The sequence below is a fragment of the Aquarana catesbeiana genome, linkage group LG05, assembly GCF_042186555.1.
Source record: "Aquarana catesbeiana isolate 2022-GZ linkage group LG05, ASM4218655v1, whole genome shotgun sequence".
Lineage (NCBI taxonomy): Eukaryota > Metazoa > Chordata > Amphibia > Anura > Ranidae > Aquarana > Aquarana catesbeiana.
Window position 1 is genome coordinate 628,001,505 of NC_133328.1, and position 18,888 is coordinate 628,020,392.

The 18,888-nt window shown below is 45.6% G+C and overlaps 1 protein-coding gene across 1 annotated transcript in view; it reads right to left on the reverse strand.

Moving 5' to 3' along the window:
* The window catches only part of TRAPPC9 (trafficking protein particle complex subunit 9), an 815,095-nt gene extending 801,322 nt beyond the window's left edge, over nucleotides 1–13,773 (reverse strand). The window contains exons 1-4 of the mRNA XM_073632292.1: nucleotides 13,704–13,773; nucleotides 9,791–10,394; nucleotides 7,542–7,687; nucleotides 4,449–4,577 (exon numbers count right to left, since the gene is read on the reverse strand). Of these exons, the coding sequence (XP_073488393.1) occupies nucleotides 4,449–4,577; nucleotides 7,542–7,687; nucleotides 9,791–10,394; nucleotides 13,704–13,773 (949 nt within the window). The remainder of the gene's footprint in view (nucleotides 1–4,448; nucleotides 4,578–7,541; nucleotides 7,688–9,790; nucleotides 10,395–13,703) is intronic.
* Nucleotides 13,774–18,888: the final 5,115 nt, after the last annotated feature.

The window sequence follows — 18,888 nt, forward strand, 5'->3', positions numbered from 1 at the left end:
CAGCGTGACCTGTGCCACATACAGCATGACCTGTGCCCAATGCAGCGTGACCTGTGACCTGTGCCCAATACAGCGTGACCTGTGCCCCATACAGCGTGACCTGTGCCCCATACAGCGTGACCTGTGCCCCATACAGCGTGACCTGCCTGTGCCCCATACAGCGTGACCTGCCTGTGCCCCATACAGCCCCACCTATGCAGAGGAAGAGGCAAGCCACCCGGATCAGCAGAGAGCGGGATTGCCTGCTGTAATAAATTTCATTTGAATTTCCTGTCTTCCCGGGGCTCATTGTCACATAGCCCCACCTCTTGGCCCGACGCCTTTGATGACGTCACATGTCCCGCATTGGATCGGCGTTCTGTCTATCAAAGGCACTGGGCCAAAAGGTGGAGCTATGTGACGTGAGCCCCGGGAACACTGGAAGTTCTAATGAAAGCTCTTACATCGGGCAATGCAGCTCTCTGCTGATACGGACAGCTCGCCTCTTCCTTTCCTCTCTCTTCCCCTGGCTGGGAGACTGTGCCGGCGGTGCTCTTATCCTCACTGGGCCCCACTCAGCTGCAGGCCCCATAGAGCCCGCATGGGTCGCTATGGTGGTAGTTACGCCCCTGCCTGTAATGCATACAGTGCCCTGGATGGTCGGGAGGCCTATAAATGCTGCAGTTTTCTGGATGATCAGGAGGCCTGTAAATGCTGCACAGTTCTCTGGACGGTCAGGAGGCCTGTAAATGCTGCACAGACGATCGTCTGCCTGAGGAGGCCTGTAAATGCTGCACATTGCTCTGGACAGTCATTTGAGGAGGCCTGTAATGCAGCACAGTGCTAAGCACGCCACACCACTAAGCACGCTACGGTCGCTACCTTGCTTGCTGGGAGGGGAAACACTCGCCGCTTTACAGGTGGAGCTCTGTGGAAACCAGAAGTTCATGTGGGTAAACATCCCTCCCTCACATTTTCGTTCGTTGTTGAAAATTGGATTTTATTTTCATCATAGTTATGCCCATTGATGAAAATGGGGGGTAATTTCCATTTAGTTTCCTCACTGGAAATATGCAGCTGACAAAAATTGATGAAGACGCTCTCGGTGATGAAATGAAAGTGGTTTTAGAACGTTCTATGTTACAGTGTACGTTCTTTGTAAAGATTGTGCCAATTTCTACCTTATTTAATAGCGCTGCTCACGTGACTGCTCGCTGCTCCCTCTTCCGATCTGACAGCTACAGCGGGAGGGGCTGGGAATCCCCCGCTGACGGCAGTCGGGAGGAGGGGATCAGAGGAGGAGAGCAGCGAGCAGTCACATGAGCGCTGAGAGTGGCTCTGAAATAAGGTAGAAATGGGCCTATTTTTTACAAAAAACTGGAGAATAGAGCATTATCCAGAGGGGATTGCATGTATTTTACACAGTTATTTTAGCTGCAGGAGTGGAGGGGCGGGCACCGTCACTAGCTGACAGGCGGGGGGGGGACAGAGGAGAGCTGTGGATGACGGAGGCACGTAAACTGACCACGGTGTCAGGGCTCAGCAGCCATGATAAACTGTGGTCAGTTTACAGGGGAGAGGGCAGAATGAAATGCTGTTTGCAACATTTTTATAGAGACAAAACTGGGGAAATTTGCCTGTACACAGAGATGTATTTCATAGGTTTTTTTTATGGTGAACAACGGTATTAGTTCACCTTTTCATTTTATTCTAAACAAAATTTTAAACTCATTGCTCTATCTACGCTACACAGCGGATGGACAAATCTCCCATTGTGGCCACCAGCTGTCAGAGTACCCAAACACAGTCTGCATCTGATTGGCTGCGGTCAGTGTTCGTCCAAGAATTTTCCACCCAGCTCCTTCAATTCTTCCAAGAATGCCAGCCGGAGTGGTTCTGACAGAGTGTCAGGGCTGGGCTCAGCCCTTCCTTCTCTGAGCTGGCTATCAGCTGCCGGATAATTGCCAGCTCCTATCTCTCCACAGTTACTCAGCTGTTGATGATATCCTGCTCGTCAGTCCTGCCTACTTAAGCCGCCCAGTCCAGAGGATCTCTGCCTTCGCCTTGGTCAACATAACAAGAAACATCTCCTGCGTTCCTGTATAAAGGATTGGCTTTGCTGACATCCCTTCTGGCTCCGGATCCTGCTTGCTGTTCCACTACTTGGATCCCTGACTTCTGGCTTGGCTGACTATCCTTTCCGGTTACTGAACTTTGGCTAAGTTTTGACTACGTTTGTTCTTTTTACTTTTATTATTAAACAAGTGTGATTTAACTGTACTTCTGTCATGGCCTGATTTCATGGTTTCTGACACAGAGTCACCAGAGTGAATTTCTTCCGGTTCAGGAACGGGCTGAAATTCGCTCAGGGTATGGCCAGCTTTAGACTACATGGTTGCTGGTGAATCTGGCTGGTAACAGGTAAACAAAACATGCAGTTAAAGGAGTTGTAAAGGCAAAAGGTTTTTTACTTTAATGCATAGAATGCACTGAGATAAAAAACCTTCTGTGTGTATCATTCTCCCCAGCACCGCCTAAAACTTACCTGAGCGCCATCTGTCTCCAGCGATGTCCACGAGTGTCTAAGCCTTCTGGGACACTCCTCCTGAATGGCTGAGACACAGCAGCGGCGCCACTGGCTCCCGTGGCCGTCAGTCAAAGTCACTCAGCAAATCAGGGGAGAGAGGGAGGGGGCGGGGCCAGGTTGGGGCTCCACCTCTGAATGGATACACGGAGCTCTGACTCGGCTCGGGTGCCCCCCATAAGAAGCTGCTGATTGTGGGAGTACTCGATATAAGGGGGGGCCCAAGAGCAGCAAAGAGGGACCCGAGAAGAGGAGGATGAGGTTGCTCTGTGCAAAGACAAATGCACAGAGGAGGGAAGTATAACATGTTTGTTATTTAAAAAAAAAAAAAAAACGAGCCTTTACAATCACTTTATAATCAGCACTTCAAATAAACATAACCACCTTACTAGCCCTTTATTGGAAAAAAAGCGGAGGGTGTGTGGACATTTGTTTCTGGAGCACGGTTAATAGAAAGGGATCTTTTTACTGCATCTGATGCCTGTGATCACACTGTCATTAGACAGCAGAAATAACAGGCAAAATGCACAGTGCCGATCCAAGTGGCTCTGTTCCTTGTGACTGCAGTGATGGCCAAACACAGTGATGAAAAACGTAAACACTAAAAATCGTAAACAATTTTCTGTTAAAAAAAAAAAAAAAAAGTCCACTGGTACCCCAGTTGATGTCTTTTCAGACGAAACGCGTCGGATGTAGGACGCTACTTTAAACCATCTGTCTACTGCGCTAAATATAACTTTTTACGTTTTTATGAATTTTGTTTTTATCGGGAAGTTTTCGTTGGAATTTTTTATACAATAAATCCCCTGATAAATTGGAATTTACACTATGTGGAGCCTTCTTTCTCCTATTCCCCTGCTTCAAACTGTCTGAGATCCAATTGAGTGTTGGAGGACGAATTGGGAGACTGTTTGTGACTGGAGTTCTTCTCAGGATCCTCCGATTGCGGACCAGGAACAGCTATAACCCTACCGTGTCTCACGGTTTAAGCTCGTATGACTCACCGCCGTATGGCCTGTGAGTCCACCGCGTCCGGTAAGGGCATTTTATATTATTTTCATACCTGGCTGATCATTGGAAGAGTCCATCAATAATAAGAATAGATGATATTATGAGCCATATGTTTATACTCCAAGATGTCTCCGTTTGATTAAACGAACTGTCCTCACCTCAGAGACTTATCATTTATCCCTACCCCTATATGCTGGAGTTTTGTTCTGAGGGTTTGGGCTTAAGTCGTGTGATGCACATTCAATTCACATTGTCTTATCACAGAGGACATGATAATAGTGGTTTCCTTTGAATAGTGGATTTCCCACTGGTTCATTGTCCTTTATATGAGGTCTAGCATGACCCAACTTTTTGATTTACACTGTTTGTTACTCAACACATTCTAGTGTTGCCGATTGACACATCATAGCGCTACACTTTTTGTTTATATATTTATTGTCACAATTAGTCTAATTGGTGGTGTTGGCTGCTTATTGTTTCATTATTTTTATTTTTATTTTATTTGTTTGATTGGCGCAGCATTTTTCTTCTTTATTTTTACTTAATGTCAGTGTAATGTGTGATGAAACAGCTACTTGTAGCCTCTGTCAGAAGCCTGACTTATATAATATTGCATTAACACAGCTATTACAAACTTGAGAAGTTGTGGCGAACAATAGCAGATGGAGTGGAGAGCCACATGAGGCTCACAAGCTATTCGTTGGGGATCAGTGGGCTACAAATCCCACAATCTTCTGATTCTGATTTACATAGTCAAATAGTCAGTCTGGTTGAAAAATAACACAAGTCCATCTAGTTCAACCAATAAAAAGGTATAAAAAAAAAAATACAATCCTATGCCCACAGTTGATCCAGAGGAAGTCATTGGTTGTACCTGGTCTGTGCCGCTTATTGGCCTCTGCAGAGAGGGAAATACTCTGCGTGCGTCGTGTTCCCGACTTGCCTGCCGTACCTCCCGGATAATGGTGTATGACCGATGCAGAGCACAGACCCTCCAGCGCAGCTGCAACAATTAATGAAAAGTTCAGTGTTAAAGAACAAGGTCAGAATTCAAAAGCATACACAGTTAGGTCCAAATATTTACGGACACAGGCACAATTTTCATACTTTTGGCTCTTTATGCCACCAGAATAAAATTAAAACGAAACAATCCAAATGAATTTGAATTGCAGACTTTCAGCTTTAATTCAAGGGGCTGAACATAAATATCAAGTACAAATTTTAGGAACTGCAACCATCTTTATACACAATCCCCTCATTTTCAGGGGCTCGAATCTAATTGGACAAATGAATATAATCATAAAATGTTCATTTTTAATATTTTGTTTAGAATCCTTTACTGGCAATGACTGCCTGAAGTCTGGAACCCATGGACATTTCCTGGATTTCCTCCTTTCCGTAGCAGTCTTCAGTTGTTCTTTGTTTTTGGGTCTTTCTGCCTTTAGTTTTGCCTTCAGCAAGTGAAATCCATGCTCAATTGGGTTGCGATCAGGTGACTCGGCCATTGCAGAATATTCCACTTCTTTTCCTTCAAAAACTCCAGGGATACTTTTGCAGTGTGTTTTGGATCATTGTCCATCTGTACTGTTGAGCGCCGTCCAATCAACTTTGCTGCATTTGGCTGAATCTGGGCTGCCAGTATATCTCTAAACACTGCAGAATTCATCCGGCTGCTTCTGTCTTCTCTCACACCATCGATAAACACCAATGACCCAGTGCTACCGGAAGCCATGCATGCCCATGCCATCACACTGCAAGCTCCACCATGTGGACCACAGATGACGTTGTGTGCTTTGGATCATGAGTTCTTCCAAGCCTTCCCCACACTTTTTTCTTCCCGTCATTCTGGTACAGATTTAGTTTCATCTGTCCAAAGAATGCTTAGCCAGAACTGGTCTGGCTTTTTTAGATGTTTTTTGGCCTCTGGCCAAAATGAGCCAGTGCCACCGGAAACGATGCATGCCCATGCCATCACACTGCAAGCTCCACCATGTTTTACAGATGACGTTGTGTGCTTTGGATCCGGAGCTGTTCCCAGCCTTCTCTACACTTTTTTCTTCCAGCCATTCTGGTACAGATTAATCTTAGTTTCATCCGTCCAAAGAATGCTTTTCCAGAACTGGTCTGGATTTTCGAAATGTTTTTTGGCAAAGTCTAATCTGGCTTTTATATTCTTCAGGCTTATGAATGGTTTTCGCCTTGTGGTGAACCCTCTGTATTTGTCCTTGTGAAGTCTTCTCTTGATTGTAGACTTTGACAATGATACGCCCACCTCCTAGAGAGTGTCCTTCACTTGTCTGGATGTTGTGAATGGGTTTTTCTTTACCATAGAGAGGATCCTGCAATCATCCACCACTGTTGTCTTCCGTGGACGTCCAGGCCTTTTTATGTTGCTGAGCTCACCAGTGCGTTCTTCTTTCCTCAGAATGTACCAAATTGTTGATTTGGCCACTCCTAATGTTGCTGCTATCTCTCTGATGGATTTGTTTTGTTTTGTTTTTGAAGCTTTTTTGAACGCAGGATGTAGGTTCACAGCAATAGATTCCAAATGCAAATTACTACACCTAGAATCAACTCCAGACCATTTACTTGCTTAATTGATGAAGAAATATCAAAGGAGTAGCCCACACCTGGCCATGAAACAGTCAATTGTTCAATTACTTTTGATCCCTTGAAAAAGGGGGGGTGGCTATTAAGAGCTGTAATTCCTAAACCCTTCCTCCGATTTGGATGTGCATACCCTCAAATTAAACCTGAGAGGGTGAACTTTCAGCCCATTATATAACTATAGCTTGAATATGTTTTGGTAAATACCTGAAAAAATCTAAAATTGTGCTTGTGCCCAGATATATATGGACCTATGTCTTCCTTCTACATCAGTGTGGTGTAAATGCTGAATAGATAATAGTGAACATCACAGCATGCCAACCAGACACAGAGAGCCCCCTCACCACCATAAGATAGAATACTACTGAACACTCAGGAATTATTAAGGTGGTTCACACTGGTGCGGCTTTGAAATCGTGCTACTTCAGCGTCATTTCAAAGCCGCAGACCAGTGCGATTTGCACCTCCGATTTCATTGCGGCTTGCGACTTCGTTTAACAGAAGTCTATGCAAGTCGCAATAAAATCGGAAAAAGTAGTGCAGGACCCTTTTCCAAAGTCGCTGACTCATGAGTCGCAGCAATTTGAGCGGTTCCATTGCCGACTTGCCGACTTGTCATGCGATTTAAAAATGACAAATCGCAACGGTGTGAACGAGGACTAAATGTGATGAAAATCTCAGCTTATCCTAACACTCTCTTCTAAGGCTCCGTTCACAACTGAGCGATTTTAATTGCGGGATGCTTGTGCGATGCCATTATTTCTTGATGGCACCCCAATTGCGGTACGATTTTGCTGCGATTGTCAAGTGACAAAATGCACTACAACCGCGGCAAAAATCGCTGAACGCAAAATTTGGTACATGAGCTTCTCTGGAGCGTTTTTGGAATGGAGGGAGGCCCATTCAAATTAATGGTGCCACTCCAAAAACGCTCCACTAAAAAAGCTTAAAAAAAAAAAAAAAAAAAACACAAGCTGCAGCACCTGTCGCTGCGCTACACTCAGGTGTGAATGGAGCCTAAGATCCCATACTCACTATTAGATTTTCTGCAGATTTTTGTCTTCAGGCTTCAGGTTTACCCAAACCATATAATATGAGGTCAAACCTTAAGAGTTTCAATTTGTATGCAATCAGGCAGGCCCTTGCACTACATGGTTTTGGTAAATCTGAAGACAAAAATTTGCAGAAAATCTAATAGTGTGTATGGGGTCTTAGACTCAGGAGTGCTTTTTATCACTTAGGTGTGAATGCCTATATGGCCTAATCTGTTGGAGTCCCTTGCAAATACCTCGCTGTGCATGGTAATATAAAGACCAATAATCAATATATTATACCTCAGAATCTCTCTTTAATATCTTACCTCCGAGCCACACAAAGTCATTGACAGCCCGTAACAGCTCAACAGCCATGTGATAATGGACCAGAGCGTCCTGGAGCATCCCGGCCTGTAGACTGAGGTCACCCACATGCTTGCGCATGCGTCCCTGGCACCGCTTTTTGTAATGCCTGCAGAGACAACAATCACCAAGCAGATTAGCAAAAAGATCACTAAACATCAAAAAATTACATATACTTGAATGTTCACTCAATGGATATGTAGAGTTTACACACAAAATACAGTATATATGTGCATGTGTGTATTGTCTTTACTAAGTAGTGTACTAAATTAAAAAAAATGTATTTACACACACATTATATTGCTAAAAGTATTGGGACGCCTGCCTTTATACGCACGTGAACTTTAATGGCATTCCAGTCTTAGTCCGTAGGATTCAATATTGAGTTGGCCCACCCTTTGCAGCTATAACAGCTTCAACTCTTCTGGGAAGGCTGTCCACAAGGTTTAGGAGTGTGTCTATGGGAATTTTTGACCAGTCTTCCAGAAGCGCATTTGTGGGGTCAGACACTGATGTTGGACGAGAAGGCCTGGCTTGCAATCTCTGCTGTAATTTATCCCAAAAGTGTTCTATTGGGTTTGAGGTCAGGACTCTGTGCAGGCCAGTCAAGTTCCTTCACCCCAAACTCGCTCATCCATGTCTCTATGGACCTTGCTTTCCTGACATTTCCTGACAACAATGATGATTAGACTCAAAATTTATTTATTTAGGTGTGATAACTAATATCCCCTGAAGAAGCTGAACTTTTTGGTGAAACATGTTGGAATTATCACCCCAGCTCCCGCTGCTGTCAATCTATCCAATGAGGACCCAAGACAGCGGCTGGAGCTACTGGGCTCGTTCTCGTCGCTGGAATGATCGGGTTCAGATAAGAAAAAGGGGGGCTCTGGGGGGCAGCTGCAGTACAGGAGGTTTTTCACCTTAAAAGTAGAGTTCCACCCAAAAGTGGAACTTACGCTTTAAGCACATCTCGCCCCCTTACATGCCACATTTGACACGTGCCTTCTTTTTAGTGGGACTTCCTGTCCCACTTTCTCCTTCCTTTTCACGCCCGCCTAGGTGACTCCTCCTCTCGCCCTAGGCGGCCCCTCCCTGCCAGCAATCTTCTGGGACACGTCACAGGTCCCGGAAGATAGCCTGGCCAATAGCAAAGCACAGCGCAACTCATGCATGCGCAGTGCACGCCCAGCCGTGAAGCCGTAAGCTGTCACGGCCGGGTACCCACAGTTGCTATGACGGCGCTGCAGAGAGGAGGGGGAGAGGAGCGAGGCTCCGGGCGCTGGCATCGCTGGACCGTGGGACAGGTAAGTGTCTGTTTTTTTAAAAGTCAGCAGCTACAGTTTTTGTAGCTGCTGACTTTTAATAAACTAAAAAATGGGTGGCACTCCGCTTTAATGCATAGAATGAAAAACATGGGTGAAAAACCTAAAGACTTTACAACTCCTTTACCTCTTCAATAAGACAGAAGTTGAATCTTACACAATTTTACTTCAGCTAATTGCAATGCAAAGGATGTTTATTTGTCTTTTGAAGCATAAGAAGATAATAGGGTTGATTTACTAAAACTGGAGAGTGCAAAATTTGGTGCAGCTGTGCATAGAAACCAATCAGCTTCTAACTTCATCTTGTTCAATTAAAGGGGTTGTAATGGTTTGTGTTGTTTCACCTTAATGCATCCTATGCATTAAGGTGAAAAAACACCTGGCAGCGACCGCCCCCCCCCCCCCCCCCCCCGCTTTACTTACCTGAACCCTCGAACTAACACCAGGAAGCTTATTGGTTTCTATGCAGAGTTGCACCAGATTTTGCACTCTTTTAGTAAAACAACCCTAACGACTTTCCTGCAAAGTACTAACCCTGACTAAAGGAAAATAGAAGAAATGGGGAGGGTCTAGCTAGGACTGAACTAACTATCACTAAACAGGGGGGGGAGCACATAGGGATAAACCAAAACCGCCGACTACTACAGCAATTTCTAGCTCCCACCGCGGTCCATCAGGGATGAGTAATGTATATTTCCAATGTGCCAAGCTGAACCAATGCAAGTATGTAAAACAAATAATTCAGCTATAATGTTTTTTTCAGAGCCAGGACCCAAAAATAGAATATACATTTTTTGTTTTGTTTTGTTTTTTTTAGCAGCTCCTTCACTGTATTCCCGGTGGTATGAAATAAAACACAACACATCGATATAACCATTTGAGGCACCTACCTGCTGTCTGGATCGAGCCCTACAAAGTCTTTCTTCTCATACGGAACATAGAGCAGCGGGATCTTCTCCCCGGACTTCTCGCTGGTCCTGTCCAACCGCTTACACTCCAGGACAATGAAGAGAGACTCAATGATATCCTCCACGTGTTTCTCTACAGCGTCGCAGTCTTCATAGCTGGGGTAAAATGCCACGTCGATCCGCTGCTGATCCGCCACCTCCTCCTGCAGCCCAAAGACGAAGAGGCGAGAGTCGTAGAGTGTGGAGCTGTAGGCCTCCTTGTGCTGGTCGAACTTCAGGAAGGTGTGGGTGAGCTCCTTGGGCGAGCTGCACTCCGCGATACAAATGAGCCCCACCACTTTGCGGTGCGTCTGAAAGTCCCCCCAATCGTTGTTCTCTAGGGGATACTGGTGGCGGTAGCGGATGTAGAGGGCCCGCTGGGAGTTGTTGACGTTGACTTGAGACACGGAAGAGATACGCTTGTAAATCTTAAAGAAGTTGTCATTCTTCACCACCCCGACAAACTGAACCACAACCAGGAGGCTCTGATGGTCTTCTGCACACTGCATGTAATCCGGGACACTCATTCCGATATTAGGATTTGGTCCTAAGAGATGGTAATAAAATACAGAATCAAATCAAATGCTTCTATAACAGTGGCCTCCAAACTTTTCAAACAGAGGGCCAGTTTACTATCCTTTCAGACTTTAGGGGCCGGAATAGGGCAAGTGGGGGTAGAAAATGGCACAGCATCAGTGGCAGTAAACAATGCCCAATCTTTGGTGTCAGTGAGGGGAATTGTACCACCATCATTGGTGTCAGTGAGGGGAATTGTACCACCATTATTGGTGTCAGTGAGGGGAATTGTACCACCATCATTGGTGTCAGTGAGGGGAATTGTACCCCCATCGTTGGTGTCAGTAAGTAAAATAGTGCCCCAAGGGCCAGATAAGAGGAAGCAAAGGGCTGCAGTCGGCCCCTGGGCCACAGTTTGGAGATCGTGCTCTATACGGTTTTAACACACTCTATGGGTAAAATGTTGTGACCATCACACCTAGAGGAACTTGTTGGACATCTCATTCCGAATCCATGGACATAAATATGGAGTTCTCCCCTTTGCAGCTATTAAAGTGGTTGTAAACCTAGTTACAACACTTTTACCTACAGGTAAGCCTATAATAAGGCCTACCTGTACTGGAATTATCTCCTAAAACCTGCACGGTTTAGGAGATATTTACCATATACTCTTGCACCGACGTCATCGGTGCATGCACACTGAAGAAAGGGCATGATCGTGCCATTTCTAAAGGGCCCGTGCCGTGACCGGCGGCTCCCGCCGATGTCCACGGCCCCCGGAAGGAAGAGGGGGTGAAGATGGATTCGGCCACCAGCGGGGACAACGTGGGCTTCGTTTTACAGGTAAGTACAACATAATGGGCTAGTATGCGATGTATACTACCCCATTATGCTTTTACTTTGCAGGGTAAAAAAGAGGAAGTAAAAACCATCAGGGTTTACTTCCTCTTTAAGGCCACAACTCTTCTGCAAAGCCTCTCAAGATTTCAGAGTGTGTCTCCGGGAATTGCTACCCATGTAGGCAAAGACCCCTGGAGGTACGCCCCTGGCTGCGGCTGTCAATCAGCTGGAGGTCCCTACCCTGTCACCATTTTTCTCGTGGTGTCAGGAAAACTTGTCAGCAGTGATTCATGCTGATAGCAGAGGGACAAAGAAGCAGACAGAAATGACACATAGGGCTCATGTACACTTGTTTATCAGCTTCAACACACATTAAAGCGCCTACCTCTTCATCATGCTTTTTTGATGTGTTTTCGATGCTTTGGATGGGCTTCAAGCCATAGACTTCTATGGAGGCTTTGAATCACTGCTAAAGTGACATGGGGTTTGAAGCAAAGCCAAAGCAAAGCAAAATCAATGTTTAAACAGGACTGTAAGCTAACCGTTTTATTTAGTGACAGGAGCTTTGACTGGTGTTCAGAGAGCTTTAACCACTTGGCACCCGCGCTATAGCCGAAAGACAGCTACAGCGCAGGCTTAAAATGCTGGGAGGGCGTCGATGGACGTCCTTCGGTTCTCGCTCTGCACGCGCGCCCCCCTGGGGACTCAGCTGATCACAGATCGCGGTAAAAGGGACAATCAAAGCCGGCCTTTTACTAAGTGATTAGCTGTCAGCCAATGACAGCTGAATACGTAAGTAAACAGAGGATGGTTATCGGCTTTATTTTTTCCTCACTCTGTCAATGTGAAGAAAATAAAGAAAGCCGTAACCGGCTTCTGTTAGAGGCACATCGGTCACCTTAGTGCCAACTAGTGCCGCTAAATCAGTGCCCCTCAGTGCTGCTAATCAGTGCCCACCAGTGCCACCTATCAGTGCCGCCAATCAGTGCTGCCTCATCAACAGTGTCACTTATCAGTGCTGCCTATCGGTGCCGGCTATCAGTGCCTCATATCAGTGCTGCCTATTGGTCCCGCCTACCAGTGCCGCCTCATCAGTGCACATCAGTGAAGGAGAATAATTACCTGTTTGCAAAATTTTATAACAAAATATGAAAAACTTTTTTTCTTTTTTTTTTGCACCAGGGTCAGGGGACAGCGATTGTCCACACCAAGCCCAGCGGACAGGGACCGTCCACGCCAGGCCCAGCGGGCAGGGACCGTCCACGCCAAGCCCAGCGGACAGGGACCGTCTACGCCAAGCCCAGCGGACAGGGACCGTCCACGCCAAGCCCAGCGGACAGGGACCGTCCACGCCAAGCCCAGCGGGCAGGGACCGTCTACGCCAAGCCCAGCGGGCAGGGACCGTCTACGCCAAGCCCAGCGGGCAGGGACCGTCTACGCCAGGCCCAGCGGGCAGGGACCGTCTACGCCAGGCCCAGCGGGCAGGGACCGTCCACGCCAGGCCCAGCGGGCAGGGACCGTCCACGCCAGGCCCAGCGGGCAGGGACCGTCCACGCCAGGCCCAGCGGGCAGGGACCGTCCACGCCAGGCCCAGCGGGCAGGGACCGTCCACGCCAAGCCCAGCGGGCAGGGACCGTCCACGCCAGGCCCAGCGGGCAGGGACCGTCCACGCCAGGCCCAGCGGGCAGGGACCGTCCACGCCAGGCCCAGCGGGCAGGGACCGTCCACGCCAGGCCCAGCGGGCAGGGACCGTCCACGCCAAGCCCAGCGGACAGGGACCGTCTACGCCAAGCCCAGCGGGCAGGGACCGTCCACGCCAAGCCCAGCGGGCAGGGACCGTCTACGCCAAGCCCAGCGGGCAGGGACCGTCTACGCCAAGCCCAGCGGGCAGGGACCGTCTACGCCAAGCCCAGCGGGCAGGGACCGTCCACGCCAGGTCCAGCGGGCAGGGACCGTCCACGCCAGGCCCAGCGGGCAGGGACCGTCCACGCCAGGCCCAGCGGGCAGGGACCGTCCACGCCAAGCCCAGCGGGCAGGGACCATCCACGCCAAGCCCAGCGGGCAGGGACCATCCACATAAGGGTCAGGGGACCACATAAGGGACAGGGACCCAGCAGACAAGGGCCATTCTTAGGTGGTTCAGCAGATATTTTATATATACATATTAAACATAATAGAACACAGTGACTGTAGAGAGAGATAATACAATGAAGATGGTGGGGGAGGGTGTGATGAGCTAACCCCCCAATCTATGGAGGAAACCTTCTATCATTATATACAGAGAGAGCTCAGCACAGGGACAGGGGATGTGATCAGCCATGTAATGACAGCTCTACACAACCAGCTCAATGAGAATAACACAGAGGATACATTCTGCTTAGAAAATCACTGGGGCCCCTGAGGGCCAACAAATGGGCCCTCCAACTGCAGCATCCAGAGATCTGCCATCTCCAGCAGGGGGCAGCACTCACTCACCCAGCCCCTCTATCCAATCACTCACCTTTCTCCCAGCTATCTCTTGCCAGTTCTGCCCTCACTTCCTGCTTCCTAAAAGGGGAGGAGCCACTCATACCCAGACGCAACCACCACACAAGGGGTGAGGGCTGTTCCTGTCAAATCTCTCTTTAATGAAACGGCATGAAAATAAACAATCTGTGATAATTGCTGAGAGAGATAAATAGGTGTATGCCAAAGAAATTTTATGACAGAGCGATGCCTGTTTTCTTTTAGTTGTATAATGCTAAATGTGACGAGGCATCTCCCCGAGTGAGCGGCCTATTTGGTATCGCCCGTAGGGCTTAAAGCATTCTTAACCATGCGGTGATTGGCGGAAAGTGGCTCGCGCCGGGAGTCATTGTTTTGGTGAGGGGCCAATAGGAGGAAGTCGGCGGCCGCGTCATCAGTTGCTGCTGAAATGAACGGGGCGGGGAATTGTCTGTCTGGGAGGATGCAGAGCAGGTTGCATATTGGCCGCTAGGGGTCACTGTTGATCAGCTACCATAAATACTGTATATAAATGTGCAATCCCAGCCTACAAGACAAATAGTAGTAATAATAACAATGCATTATTGTAACTATATAAAATTCCAAAGTATCTAACTGGGTTATTATTACTAAGATTATTATTATGCTTTGTACCCTGGGGTTCCCTCCTAAGAAATGCCGTTCTTTCACAATTTAATATCTGTAAATGTTTTATTTCTGTTTAAATCTTATGTGCTTTACTTAATTAAAATCAAAATAACAAAGGTAAATTAAAGAAAAGAAAAAAAAAAAAAAAATATATATATATATATATATATATATATATATATATATATATATATATATATATATATACTATATTGCCAAAAGTATTGGGACACCTGCCTTTACACGCACACGAACTTTAATGGCATCCCAGTCTTAAGCCTCGTACACACGATCAGATTTTCCGCAGACAAAACCTAAGACTTTTGTCCGGAGGGCGTTGGCCAGGAACTTGTCTTGCATACAAACGGCAAGGAATTGTCGGCCAACAAACACGAACGTAGTGACGTACTACGTGGTTTTTCAGCTCTTTAGCGCCACCCTTTGGGCTCCTTCTGCTAATTTCATGTTAGTTGAAGTTTGGTGAGTGTTGATTTGCGCTTTTTATTTCGTGTTTTTCATTTTGCGCTTTTCAGTTCGTTTCTGAACGGCCGTTCATTAACCAGACGTTGCGGAATCAGAGGAGATAACGTGTTATTTATTATTGGCCTTAGAGTTATTGCTTTGACCCAAGTCCAGTCCAGGAACAAGAGGAGGAGGATTTCTTGGACCAAAAATTGGTTGCTTTATTAAACGTGACCAATTATGTCATATGCCTTTGCTGCGGGAACTCCAGGAGAATAATCCGGATGATTTTCAGAATTATCTCCGGATGACGGACCCCTGCTTTCACCAACTCTTGGCATTGCTGACCCCCTATATTAAGAAGCAGGACACATGCATGAGGCTTTTATTTTATTTTTTGGTTGAATAATAATGATTTGATTTGGTATATTTTCTATATTTTTGGATGTATAGAATGCACTTTTTGGTTAAGTTCTATTGGCAGATATCATGTCTAATTTTATTTGTTTTCTTTTTTTAATGCACAATAAAAAATTTGTGTAGAATAATACTTGGCTGTGTGTTTTACTTCAAATGACAACTTGGGAGTCGGCAGTTACATTTAAAAAAATACAATGTAATATTGACACCAACATAGTTGTATCTTTGATCTTAAAAACTACGGGATAATGGTGTTGTGGTAACTTTCCCAAAAAAAAAAAAAAAAGCACAATAATATTATTCTTGATATCACTAGAAAAAAAAAAAGCCTTTGAAAATTTGTTTGCAATAACTCCATCAGTATCACCAGCAAAGCAGCTTCATTATTATCCCATTAAAGAAGAAGAGAATTGTGCGCTGCGTTTCCAGATTTCATAATTTGCCGCGTCACGAATGATAATTCTCCATTACGAACGCTAGTTTACAAGACCAACCACTTCCGGCTCGTCCTTGCTTCCGAGCATGCGTGTTTGTACTTTGGACTTTTGTCTGACGGACTTGTGTACACACGCTCGGAAAATCCGACAACAGACATTTGTCCGCGGAAAATTTTAAAACCTGCCATCCATCATTTTGTTGGCGGAAAATCCAACAACAATTGTCCAATGGAGCGTAAAAACGGTTGGATTTTCCGCCAACAGCCTGTCATCACACATTTCCCGTCGGAAAATCCGATCGTGTGTACGAGGCTTTAGTCTGTAGGGTTCAATATTGAGTTGGCCCACCCTTTGCAGCTATAACAGCTTCAACTCTTCTGGGAAGGCCGTCCACAAGGTTTAGGAGTGTGTCTATGGGAATGTTTGACCATTCTTCAAGTAGCACATTAGTGAGGTCAGGCACTGATGTTGGTAGAGAAGGCCTGGCTCGCAGTCTCCGCTCTAATTCATCCCAAAGGTGTTCTATCGGGTTGAGGTCAGGAGTCTGTGCAGGCCAGTCAAGTTCCTCCACCCCAAACTCACTCATCCATGTCTTTATGGACCTTGCTTTGTACACTGGTGCGCAGTCATGTTGGAACAGGAAGGGGACATCCCCAAACTGTTCCCACAAAGTTGGGAGCATGAAATTATCCAAAATGTCTTGGTATGCTGACACCTTAAGAGTTCCCTTCACTGGAACTAAGGGGCCAAGCCCAATCCCTGAAAGACAACCCCCCACACCATAATCCCCCCTCCACCAAATGATTTGGACCAGTGCACAAAGCAAGGTCCATAAAGACACGGATGAGCGAGTTTTAGGGTGGAGGAACTTAACTGGCCTGCACAGAATCCTGACCTCAACCCGATAGAACACCTGAATTAGAGTGGAGACTGCGAGCCAGGCCTTCTCATCCAACATCAGTGCCTGACCTCACAAATGGGCTTCTAGAAGAATGGTCAAACATTCCCATAGACACACTCCTAAACCTTGTGGACAGTCTTCCCAGAAGAGTTGAAGCTGTTATAGCTGCAAAGGGTGGGCCAACTCAATATTGAACCCTACTGATTAAGACTGGGGTGTCATTAAAGTTCATGTGTGTGTAAAGGCAGGCGTCCCAATACTTTTGGTAATTGGATTTAAGTGACTTTAAGTGACTTTGAACATGGCATGGTTGTTGGTGCCAGACGGGCCGGTCTGACTGACTATTTAAAAACTGCTGATCTACTGGGATTTTCACACACAACCATCTCTAGTTCGAAAAAGATAAAATAACCAGTTAATGGCCCACAAGAAGAACTTATCAGAGGAAAGCTCACAGACACCGCGTCCCATCAATTGGTAATAGGACACAAGAAAATATGCTCCCATCAGGAGCTGGGATTTTTTAGGTGCCAATAACTAAATTTCATAAACACATACTAAAATTCAAAATCTTTTATTCTATTTGTTTAAAAAATATATAAATGTAGCAAAAACACACACACATACATATATATATATAAATGAACATCAGGTGGGTTACCCTCTTATCTTGATATCCTTGTTCAATCAAGGCACCGTCAGGGTGGACTCCCAAAACTCCACCATAAAGGATAGAAAAAACACATGGAACGATGCTTGATGCCAAAAAGTGTCCTTTTACTGAAAAGTTAATCCATTGAATATTTCAAAATACAAGCAAGCTTGCTTGTATTTTGAAATATTCAATGGATTAACTTTTCAGTAAAAGGACACTTTTTGGCATCAAGCATCGTTCCATGTGTTTTTTCTATATATATATATATATATATATGGAAAAAATTGGATGACTCGCGCTATATAGATTCGCAAAAAAAGCGTCTTCCAGGGGCACGAGAAGACGCATTTTTTTGCGAAACGCAGCATAGGGCTGAGCGGTATCATCGCGCCACCTCCCACTGTTGCTGTATATCTAACAGGACGAGCTATCTGTGGTCATCCGGCCGGTGCCACAGTTTGTTCTTCCATTTGATGATGCTGATTGTCTTACTTACATGTGAGTGTTTACGTTTTTTTCTACAATAAATTGCCATCTGATTTTACACTATGGGAGCCCTCCCTTTCTTTTCTTCTATGATGACACCACTATGCTGAGGGCTGAGCCCCCTTCCTGTGGATCCATCCATCTACATCCCAGCACCTGACGCCCTTTTCCAGTTTCCATTCCCATCTCTGCTCCATCCCTGCTCCTGGGAAGTCCGGACTACTAGGATCTTAAAAGCCCTTTTAGACCCTCTGTAATGGGGGGTCATGGGGTTCTGGTAAGCGGCCAGGCTCTTATTGTTGGTGGTGGTCCTGCACATTTGAGGTTCCATGCGGTTGAAGGACCCGTGATTGCTAATTCACTTTTTCTCGGGTTTCTTTATTTGGACATTTTTTTACTCTTTATAATGGTTTCTTCAATATATTTATTTCGTTTGGACTTTATTTTTGTGATTTGTGTGCACTGATTGCGATATATTATTGCACAGATGATTTATGTATTCACTGATACTTTTTGTCATTTGTTTGCACTGATTGTGATATATTACCACACAGATGGTTTATGCATTCACTGATACTGGTTGTATTTAGTGCTTTTTGTGTGGTGAATCTGGACACACATTCGCCAATCTATATAGCACGAGTCATCCAATTTTTTCCTTGTTCATGGTATGTGTTTGTGTCACATTTAGACATCGCTGCTTTCTTTATCATAATTTAGACACTTTGAAGCGCAATTATTTTTTATATATATATATATATATATATATATATATATATATATACATACATACATACATATACACACACACACACACACACACACACACACACACACACACACACACACACACACATATATACACAGTATATATTCATTCATTTCAACTAGTGATCATACGTCAAAACTGGGGTGATAATTCCAACATGTTTCACCAAAAATTTCAGTTTCTTCAGGGGATATTCATTATCACACCTAAATAAATACATTTAGAGTCTAATCATCATTGCTGTCAGGAAATGTCTTACAGAAGGAATCTTGCTGCTGGTGCATGTCTGCGAGCGCCGGAAGCGTGTGTGCGTGGGTCTTGGCCCCAGATCTCCTATTTAAACTGGGCTTGTAAACAGAGTTAGTGCTGTCTGATCTGCAGCTTCCTGTGACCCCTGCTACCTGTAACCTGCTTTGAGATCCT